The 10,708-nt window shown below is 50.0% G+C and overlaps 1 protein-coding gene across 1 annotated transcript; it reads right to left on the bottom strand.

The window, feature by feature from the left end:
• Window positions 1-2,184: 2,184 nt before the first annotated feature.
• LOC104369026 (E3 ubiquitin-protein ligase TRIM41-like) lies at window positions 2,185-8,252 on the bottom strand. The gene is made up of 6 exons (XM_033006804.2): window positions 7,565-8,252; window positions 6,842-6,937; window positions 5,625-5,858; window positions 5,507-5,529; window positions 4,382-4,524; window positions 2,185-2,973 (listed from the first exon to the last, which is right to left on the bottom strand). The coding sequence occupies exons 1-6, from the start codon at window positions 8,198-8,200 to the stop codon at window positions 2,483-2,485; spliced, it is 1,623 nt and encodes a 540-aa protein (XP_032862695.1). The 5' UTR covers window positions 8,201-8,252; the 3' UTR covers window positions 2,185-2,482.
• Between the last annotated feature and the right edge of the window lie 2,456 nt (window positions 8,253-10,708).

Genomic DNA, 10,708 nt, shown 5'->3' with positions numbered 1-10,708 from the left:
CAGACCCAGCCCAGAAGCTGCACGTCCTTCCTCTCTGCCCTGTGACGTTCCCTGTCCTGGGCTCCACCCGCAAATTGCTCTTGTAAGCCGTGGCAGCTACTTTAGACATTTGCCCTTGGCCTCAGTCAGCATCGATCTGTATGTGAGCCCCAGCAGGCTGGTGGGAGCAGGGGATGCTGTTGAGGGCATGAGATGGACAATTTTCCTACAGCCCTCTGCCCTCCCAGAAAAATCCACGCCAGGGGCAGCAAACTAAAGATAAAGCTTGGGTGAGAAGAGTATGAGCCTCACAGGGGTAAGCCAACAATTGCCTCTGCTTTGTCTCATTCTTTTCCACAACAGGGACAGGTAAAATAGGGACAACTCAGGGGCAAGTCCATCTGGGACTTGTTGAGACTGGTATCTCCTACCTACAGCCAGCTGACAGGGAAATGAGGGCTGGTAAAGGCTCTTGGAAAGGCATTCAAGGTACATCCCTGTACTGTGTCATGAGCCTTGCTTACCTCACTTTGCCCCCGTACCACCAGAGACCAGGCAGAGCAGCAGCAGCCACTGCAGGTGCATTTGGGAGACTCTACCCACATGGTTTTCTCTATCATTTTGGTGTATAAAATGCTGTGCTGTGTTTGTGTGGTGGGGTTTTTTGGTAGTGAGAGAGGGGGCTACAGCATTGGCCCCCTGTGAGAAGCTTCTTGAAGGCTCCCCTGGCTTCAAGCCAGACTCAGCTCTGGCCAAGGCCAAGCCGATTAGCGATGGTGGCTGCACCTCTGAGATAACATATTTAAGAAGGGGAACTGGGAGGAAGAGTTGTGAGGAGGACACCTATGTGAATGCTGAGGTCAGTGGAAGAAAGGAGGAAGTGGGTGAGGCATGCTGGAGCGGAGATCCCTGTATCCCGTGGGGAGATGGCAGGGCTGCCCACCCTGCCACCCATGGACGTCCCTGGTAGAACAGAAGCCAACCTAAAGCCTGAGGAAGAGCCACATCAGGGCAGGTGGTTACACCCGAAGAAGACTGAGGCAGCCCCCACTGATGTAGCTCAGTGCCAGGAGGACTGCAACACGCAGGGGTGATCCGTGCTGGAGCAGCTTGGGAAGTACTGCAACCCGTGGGAAAGACTCACAATGGAGAAAGTTTGCGGAAGACTGTCTCCCGTGAGAAGGGAAACCACGCAGAGCAAGGGAAGAATGTGCAGCATTGCTCCTGCCTCCAGGGGCAGCGGACTGACTGTAACCCCCATTCCCTCTCCCCTGTGCCACTGGGGGAGGAGGTAGAGAGACTGGGAGCAGACCTGAGCCTAAGAAGAGGGGAGAGGTTTTGGATGTGGCGGTGCTCACTGTCCCACCTTGTCTGCTAAGTGTTGTTTTTGTTAGTGTTTGAATTAAAGTGATGTTCTTTTTCTTCCACTAATGAGTCTGGTTTTTTGACTGAGACCGTAATGTATGAGCCACCCATCTCCATCCTTATCTCGATTCCAGAGCCTTTTGCTTCATTTTCTCCTTCCCAGCACTGCAGGGAAAGAGTGAGTGAAAGGCTGTGTGGTACGTGGTTCCTCTCTGGACTCAAACCACAACAAATGCAAAAGACAAAACACAGCCACTTTCTTCTAAGACTCAACAAGGATTTGTTTTAGTGTATGGAAAACTGTAGTGTCCCTCAAGGTCCTTCACTGTCCCTGCTGGGGGAGGGAGCTCCTGCCTGGACCTCTGTGAAAATACCCTGGCTCTGTCTGAAAGCAGCAGAACCACAGGCATCAGGCAGGAATAGCATCTCTTCCTTTCCAAGGTGTTGGGACAAGCATAAGAATGAACTCATCTAGTGCCCATATGGCACAGACTAAAGGCACAGGAGTTTTCCTCTTCATTACTCCTTTTGCTGTGAGACTTTTGCATAGGTGAGGATAAAATTAAAACCGAGGCGAGAAGTAGGTAAGTCATCTATCAGAGAGCTCACAGGGGATGACAGCAGAGAGCAAGGGAAATCAGGTGACTTACCTCCTAGGCTCTGCTGGCCTCCCAGGCCAGCTTTGCTTCTGCAAGGGATGGCTGGGGTTGTACAGAATGGGCAGAGGAGGGCAGGGGTAACAGCTGATGCATTAGAGCAAAGATCAGCACCTCTGCTGCTTCCTTCTGTAGCAGTTCACGTTGTGCCGTCAACTGCTTTAGAAACTAAATTGCCATTGAGTTTGCAACTAAATTACTTTAATAACATGCAGCCAACACAGCATTTCATACAGCCAAGCAAAAAAGCACAACTTAGCAGTATTTCCATCACCATTAACAGAACAAATAAGATAGGAGCTCCTGCAGTAAGCAGCAGTGTGCTGTGATATACCCTGCAGACACCTTGCCCTCACACAGGTGAGCCTTCACAGCAGCCCAAAAATCTGATTTCTAATATGCCAACTTAACACAGCCTCTGTGTAGCAGCAGTCTCGATACCTAGGCCTGGAAACACAAAACAGCACCGTGTCCCCACACCACTACAGGAGCTTCAAAGAGCCATCAGACATGCCAAAGGTAGCATGCGCAGAATTGGTCACAGTGATGCTTACTGTCTCTATAAGGCTGAGGTTCTCAGCAGGATCTCCATCCTTGACAGACATGTTATAAAATGACAGTGTATTTCTTCCACAGTCTAGCTCTACCCTGACCACTTTGAGGCCTGTAGGAAATTCCTTTCCTTTGATCATTGTTTGACCTTGGAACACATGCAGGTAATTATGAGACATTTGCAGGTAACACTCAGATCTGTAACTAATGATTCCAAGCCTCCAGCACTTCGCATTGCTGGTGTCTACCTCCCAGAAGTGACAGCCCTCTGAGAAGCTCTGGTCGCTTGCAACGTATGGGATGGCACCGGGCGTTTTTGGTACCCGAACTTGGAAAGACTTGAGTGAGGATGAATGGATTTCCTTGCCACAGTAAATAATTCCAGTTCCTCGACGCATTGAAAAAGTCAGATGTTCATGAACTATAAAAAACAAACAACCACACATGATGATTAACAGATAATTGTGCAGATGTGCGTACATCCCCACTGACGAAAGATGGATTTCCCAATCCAAGTCATCCTATGCAAGTTACCCAATTCAAGTCCAACCCACCAAAGTCATTAAAAGCATATGTTATGAATCACCTTCTGCACCTCTCTTAGCTGCTGCTATATCATTCTAAAGGAGGTTGATGATATCACATGAAGAAATGCTGTTCTTTCACAACTTTAAAGTGTCTTTTTGCTTTTGGTTTCCAACTACAGCAACTCTTAGATTTTAGTTTTCCATCATTGTTCTGCAGAGCTTCATCTTTTTAAAAACTTCCCAGATGAACTTCCATGTACAAGAAATGTGTGGACAGCAGCAGAGCCATTTTATAAACGCTTATTTGCTTATGATCATTTTAAGTTATTTTCTGGAACTCTCAAAACTTCCTAGCATAGCCTGTCACAGGAATTTAATTCTACACTCAGGAAGTTGCAGCATGTTTTTATTCAGACCTTTTCTTGCACGTACTGCATTTGAATATTGTGGCATTTTCTGCTCTGGAAGTTAATCCTTCAGGAAACTGAAACAGGGGCAGTGACTTGGGCAACCAACCAAAATTGCTCAGATGGCATAGATAATGAGGAGAACCTGGATCTGAGGCTTCCTAGCCAGAATAGGTCTGGACTGTGCATACAGGGATGGTATAGGCTGAGCTCAGGAGTGGCTGTGAGCACAGCGTGCTTCCTGGTGAACACAAGGCTGCACAGATGGCAGCCAGTTCGGTGTGCGCGCCGCACACTGTCGCACGTGTTCTGGACGGAGCCTTCCTGCCCCAGCTCTCTCTCAGTCTTGACCCTAGGCTCACTGCCAGCAAGGGCTCAAGCACCATCAAGGGAGCAACAACAAGGGAAACCTAATCTTTCGTATTCACACGGACAAACATCCCACCACACACAGCACCAGGACTGTAGGTTAATCTCACAAAACACTACAAAAATGTAGAAATATTTACATAGAAAGAGTAAATTATGTACAGCATAAGACAAACTCCACCTGCTGCTGCTGCGGTGAGCTCGCAACTTTCCCTGTGCTTTGAATCAAAGTGGTGCTACAGACAGAAGAGGTGTTGCTATTCTCTTCAATTAATCACCCCAGAAAACTCACAGGCCATGCACACCCAGAGCCCATTTTAACAAGGTGTATTCAAGGCATGTCCCAAAGCGCTGAAGCCCAGGACAAGCACCCTTTTAGGTACACACGTGGAAAAAAAACATACAATATCAGCAGTCAGTTCTTCAAGAGGTACTTGGTGTGCTGGGTGTCTTATTACAGTCCTTTCCTAAATGTGTTTTGTTAGCTTCTCCATCTTGCTTGTCACATAGTGAAATGATCACTTACCAGGTAGTGCTTTAAATAAGCACTGCATGTCTGAGAGGAATTTCTGGAAAAACCTTAGAGTAGCGTCTCTTGTGAATTCATCCAAAATAACAGGCGTCACTGGCAGTTTTACACCGTCTTTGTTTGGAACTAGCTTGTGTTCCCTAAAGCATGCAGAAAGACATCAGAGGAGCAGCAAGTCATCAAAGAACCATCACCAAGCCCATCCCTGAGCCAACAACTGCATCCTCCACTCCAAACCCAGCCTCGATGGGAGATACAGAAAGCAGCTTCTGTCCTCCCCTCCCTCTGTAGCTCTACCAGGGACTCCCCCTCTGACCAGTTTTCTCCCTGAACCCCAAATCTCTTCAACACTCTTAGGATCAAGTTAACTCCATGGACAGTATCTGTTCCCACAGGACCTTGTCTCAGCCTCCTCAGCCCCAGCTTTTGCCAGGACGCACCCTAGCATCTTGTTGGCAGTTACAGGCCTCCATTTCCCACAGCAGGAGCTCATGAGGTGGCAGGGGCAGCCCCCGGGATGCTGGGACAGCAAATGAGATGTGCTGCGTTATCACAGCCAAGGGGCAGCCGCTGCACCCGAAATGCAGGGCTGGGGGAGCTGGCGTGCATGCAGCGGTGGGCTGTGGCGGAGGAACCACGCCGGGCAGGCACTGGGGGAACAGCTCAGGAGAAAAGCCAGGAACTTCGTAGACTCGTGACTTCATTGCGTGTTTCGGCTCCTCCTGCATTTGCTTCTTACAAGCAGGAGGAAATGCCAACTGGAGGATGACTAAGGATATCAAAGCTCCCCTGTCCTTTGCACGCCCACCCAGGCACCTAAATATTCAGGACTTGCCCTCGGAATGGGTCTCGAGAACAGGTGCAGAGGGCACAGAAAAGTAAGCCATTTTGTATAGGAAGAGTCACATGCGACCTCTGTTAATATTTTGGGGTTTCTCCAGGTCCCTGACAAAGCCAGGCTCCGAGTGTGCAGTCAGTGTGCCCAAGGGGCAGCCCGGGTAAGCCCGGGGGGCTGCGAGCCTGCAGCGCGTGCAGGCTGGGCTAGCAGAGCCACACCGCTGGACTATTAGTCACCTGAAGCAACGTACAATGCAGTAGCAGACCACCTCAGGAAGAGCTTACCTGGTTCGAATAGCTGCAAAAGCCTGTAAAAGACATTTTGAAATCAGAATTAGCATCACGCAGGCCAAGGCAAGCCCAAGAGCTGAGTATCTCTGGGAAGGAAGATGCTGTTAGGTACCTTGACAAAAAGAAGTAGGTCTTTCTGATCCCCTAGAGTCTCCAGCTCCTTTATGTCATGGCTGGCTGCATCCTTCCCCTCCTTGTGTTTTTTTATCTCTGCCTGAATCCGAGAAAGCTGTTGATCCTCATTGTGACTGAGAGCTTTCATGAATTCTCCTTTTTTTTTATCAAGTTGCAGGTGCATCTCTTTGAAGAGGCTCAGCAGCTGATTCTTCTGCAGGTGCTCCTTAGTCTATTAAGAAAACACTTTCAAAGCTGTTAGGGACTGAATCTCACATTTTCCACACGAACTCTCACTCAGAGCCTGGTCTTTCCTGGGTTGAGAGAAGTAACTACTAACTTTGTGCCTCTCCCTATGACAACAAACCAAGATGTCCTACTAACAGCAGAAAGGCCAAGCAACACAAGTGGCCTTCCCCAAATCTGGAACCTGACCAGAAAAATACAAAAAAGTAGTGCTTCTTGCACAATGCTTGCTGAAGACTTTCCCCAGTGCATGTATTTCCTTATTCTGCACTGGTATTTTTCTATGGATATGTTGCCTTTGGTCCTTTTAAGGATGGGTGAGGAAAAACAGTTTCTCTGCTTACTGACTCCAGCAAGCTGCTTTCACTGAAAGCAGCTGCGCTGCCAGACAGGACGCTGCCAACAGGTACAATTTTGTTTTCAGACTAGAAGGGAACATTTCCTTTGCCCAGTGCCAGGACTTCTGGCCCTGTCACTTTTAATAGTGGAGGAAGACAAGTACTAATTCTGCCTAAGCAGAATGAACTAGGATTTGAAAACTTGTGTTAAATTCCCTGCTCCTTCAGAGCTTTTAGATAGGGATTTACATGCTGGGAGCAAAAATCAGACATGTTGGGTCAATTTTTTAACCTCATTTCTACCGACTTCTTAGGACCACAGGCTAACTGAAAGGGATTTCTTGTTGTAAAGAACAATGCAATCACTATAACATGATGTGTATCTTTTCTGTAAATGTTTTAGAGTCTGCAAACTGAATAAGGTTGAAGAAAAAAAAAAGGCAAACCACCATTCACCAATCAGGAGGCACAGACTTAACAGCAACTTTCAAGCTCAGAGGTCCCTTGGAAAGTAAGAATGTACTTCCCAGAGTGGTAAGAAAGTTGTCCATCATCCTCCCCCAAAGACAAAACCAAGAAAATATCTGAGAAACCACTCAGGAACTAAAAAATATTGGACCATGCAACCAACCTTTACTTCCTCCTCTTGTTTCAGCAGGTTTGCTATGCTTTCATTCAGTGCAGCTTCCTGTGTTTTCACCATTTCCAGAGTTTCAGAAAAAACACTCTATAAAAATAACCGGAGGAAGATATCAGGATAGGACCGACCTACATGCACAAGATCAGCAATTTTATGGAAATGGGTTAGGCTAAACCTGCAAAAAGTTTGTTCACTACACACTCTCGGGACAAATCAGTATATAAAGGTTTACTGGAAGATTTTGTCCCTGAACGACTACCACAATTACAAGCATGGGAAAGCCATTTGAAAACAAAACTCTTCATGTTCAGGAGCCACACATTAAGCTCCTTTCAGTGCCAACACCTTCCTTTCTGTTACTCTCATTAATTTTCTTTGCATAAATGCAGCTCAGGCTGATCTTCTGGCTTGAAAGTACACCAAGGACACAGCCACAAGCACTCAGTCCCACTGCTTTGGCTCCTCAGGGTGGGAAGAAAGTGTTTATAACATCTTGCTTTATGCCGAGGGGCAAGCCCAGAGGGAATCTGGAACAAAACTAGGAATAAAAGCCCAGTATCCCAAGATGGAGATTTAGCCCCATCCTGAGTCTGCAGACCCTGAAATTCAGGAGAATGTTCCTTCCCCCTGCTGCAGGCAGCTCCTCGTGCCACAGACCCTCGTGGTTTCCCTGGTGCGATCCGTGCCTGGGCTGCCGTCCTGGCAGCCTCTTACCTTCGCTTGGCCAAAAGCCTCCTCCAAAGTGGTGATCTTGTGGTCCTTGTGGGAGCTCATGACACAGCACAGCATGCAGACGCAGGCTGTGTCTGTCTCGCAATAGCACTCCAGCAGCTTGCCGTGCAGGGGGCATCTCCTCTCAGCCAAAAACTGAGCACTGCAGGGCTCCATCAGGACGTGGTCTTTCAGGGGGCTCTTTGCATTGTGCTTGCGCAGGTGGGCTTGGCACAGGGAGGCCTCGCAGCTCAGGCAGGTCTTTGCAGCTGGCTGGGGCTCCTCGAGGCAGAAATCGCACAGGATCGCCTTGTTTTGCTGGCCAGAACTTTCCCCCTTCCCTTGGCATTGCACATCACGCTCTTCCTCCTCTTGCGGAGCGGGAGCATCCAAGAACTTCTGCACGATGCTGCGGAGCTGGACGTTGGGCTGCAGCTCCGTGGCGCCGTCTGCTTGGGCTTGGCAGAGCGGGCAGCTGAAGGGGCCCTGCGGGCACTGCCGGCGGCTGTGCGCCTCCTGGACGCACACCTGGCAGAAGCTGTGACCGCAGCTCAGCGACACGGGGTTGCTGTAAATGTTCAGGCAGATGGGGCAGGTCAGCTCCTCTTTCAACCCGGCCACAGCGCCCAGCTCGGCCATGGCGCCCGGCCTGCCACCCCGGGCTGGGAGCCGGAGGGAGGGCACAGCTGGGAACAGAAACAAAAAGCAGCGGTGGGGAGGTGCCTCTGCTGCCTCCTCCTCCTCCTCGCAAGGGAAGGCCGTGCCCCCCCCCCCCCCCCCCCCCCCCCCCCCGCCACGCTGGCGGCAGCCGCGGCCGGCACAGGGCGAGCCCCCGCGCGGCGTGGGGAGCAGGGCGAATCCTCCGGGGAGCAGCGGCCGGGACGTGCTGCCGGCCACCGGCTGCACCCTGCGGATCTCCTCTTCTCCCCAGTCCTCCTGTAGGTATTTCCTGAGATACCACCTGGTGATCGCCCGTCCTTACAGCCGGTCCCTGCGCCCACGGGCCCTCGTCCCCGCGCCACCACTGCCCAGGTTCCTGCCTGCCCTCAACATGCGAGTGCAGAGAAGAAAGGAGGAAGAATACAGCAAGTTTCCCTGGCTGCCCTTGGCCAGGGTGGGTGTACCATGGGCCAGCCTTCCTCGGGAGCTGTCAGAGGGCCCTGCTCAGAGCTGTTCCCTCCTTTCCTCCTTGGAGTCACTAAGTTAAATCTCCCAGAAACAAGAGGGACTAAAAGGCTCCTTTGTTTCAGGAGCAGAGGAGAGAGGAAGATGAAGGCAGTTTACTATTTTAAAAGCTACTCTGTTCTCTCTGTCCGGTTATTCTGAGAAGCTGTTGGCACAAAGCACACTGTCAGTAAGCATCCTAGCAAAATATGGTCCCTGTGACAGACCTTCCTGCCTGTGGTGTTTGCAAAGGCTGGTGTTGCTGGACTGCTCTAGTTGCTCCTGGGTTCCTGAGGACTTGTTAAACACACATTACCTAAACCAAGAGAGACTCCTGAAATGCTGTCCAGGCAAGGACTCTCTACTTGGCTAAATGCCCAGAGAAACAATACTTCTTTTAGTTATTTTACAAAAAATAATCATACAAGTTTCTTCCTGATGGTATTGGCCTCTCAGTCCTCTCTGATGTGATGCACCTGCTGGAGGGAGGCAGAATTATTCCCTCCATATCAGAGCACAAGCTGATTTTCAGCTTGCTGCCTATTACCTGCTCCCTAATGCTTTCTTATGACCTTGGCTCACTGAATGAGAATGTTTCAGCTGTCGGCTGTACTGTCCGAGTGATGTTTCTTATTCTCATTCCTAAGCACTATGTCCTTTATTGTTATTTTTCTCCCCTCCATGGGGTTTGTGGCTTCACACTTCGCTACTGCTAATCCTTTTTCCACAGTTGTGTCGAACGTGACTAAGGCTGTATGCAGTGCTCACCTGACTTTGCTGTTCTCCCAAAGCACATGAAACTGCTGCTTGCCATTTGCAAATGCTGCCCTTAGTGCACATGGCACCAGCTGTGTATGTCCCAACCCCAAAAGCAGGTGCTGCATAGGAAAGATCCTCTACTTGAGCTGCTTGGGGCCTGTGAGGGCTGCAGAAGGGTTTGTTCCCCACGGGAGCCCGTGGGGACTTTGTGGCTCGCTCTGAGCTTCTTACTGTGCCCTGCTTGCAGACACAGGCTGGGACAAGCTGCTGCTCCACTGCTGTACGCTGCTGGGGCCCACTGCAGCCTTGCTGCCGTGTGTTCTGCCTGCAGATCGCCTTGCCTAAAATCTTTATTTACCCTTCATTAATTAAAGTTCTTGATCCTTTCATTGAAGAAAAACTAATTTCCTTCAGGAGTTTGTATGGCCAGTGGACGTTGGAAACTGCAGGTAACAGCCACTATAAATAATCTGCTGGTATCTCCTGGGGTGCTTGGAAGCAGCCCACATGGCAAAACTGCACAGCCATAGCCAAAAAGCCTTCTTAACTCTTCCTTCTGGCCTCACAGCTACACTGATGTGTGGGTCCCCCCCACCGGCAGCACTGGTGGGAGAGTAAATTCAGTAACAGGGACAGAGCTTATAGCAGAAGCACCGTGGAGAGAGCAATAGCTAGTTGCCAGATGTGTTTATTTTTCTGTATCCTTTTGAAATTTGACAGTATTTCAGTGCTGATTGGCTTTGACTGATTGCAAAAATCCGGAAAGGCAAACCTGGACTTCTGTTTCCTGGAAGTAAACTGGAAGATGAGCTGAGCCCCCGGAGTGAGGATGCTCTGAGCAGCATCCCGCCCTCCGCTGCCCCAGTGTGCCAGGGAGAGCCCCGTGTCCCCGGGGGATTGCAGGAGCTGTCCTTTTTCTTTGGGCTGCTGAGTTGCTGCCTGGAACTGACTTTCAGTAGCTGGCAGTGATGACTGGAGACGGCAGTGGTGTTGAAAGCCAGGGCTTTCACCCAAGAGTTTGCCCATTTAGCAGTGTTGAGCCAAATCCTTTCCTTGCCTTTCTCCAGGCAGACACTTCTCTTTTGCAGACCAACTGCAGTGAAGACTCCGAGTGACCCAAAGCCAATGTGAGCAGATACAGATTATGGACAACATGTGCCAGGCTCCAGGGCAATCTAACCCCTCTTTGTGCCCTGCTCTAGCAGGTTCCGCATGGGTCATCAG

This window comes from Tyto alba, unplaced genomic scaffold (assembly GCF_018691265.1).
Source record: "Tyto alba isolate M040663 unplaced genomic scaffold, T.alba_DEE_v4.0 Super-Scaffold_17, whole genome shotgun sequence".
In the NCBI taxonomy this organism is placed as follows: Eukaryota; Metazoa; Chordata; class Aves; order Strigiformes; family Tytonidae; genus Tyto; species Tyto alba.
The sequence above is the reverse complement of the archived record's forward strand: the minus strand, read 5'-3'. Positions and strand labels throughout refer to the sequence as shown.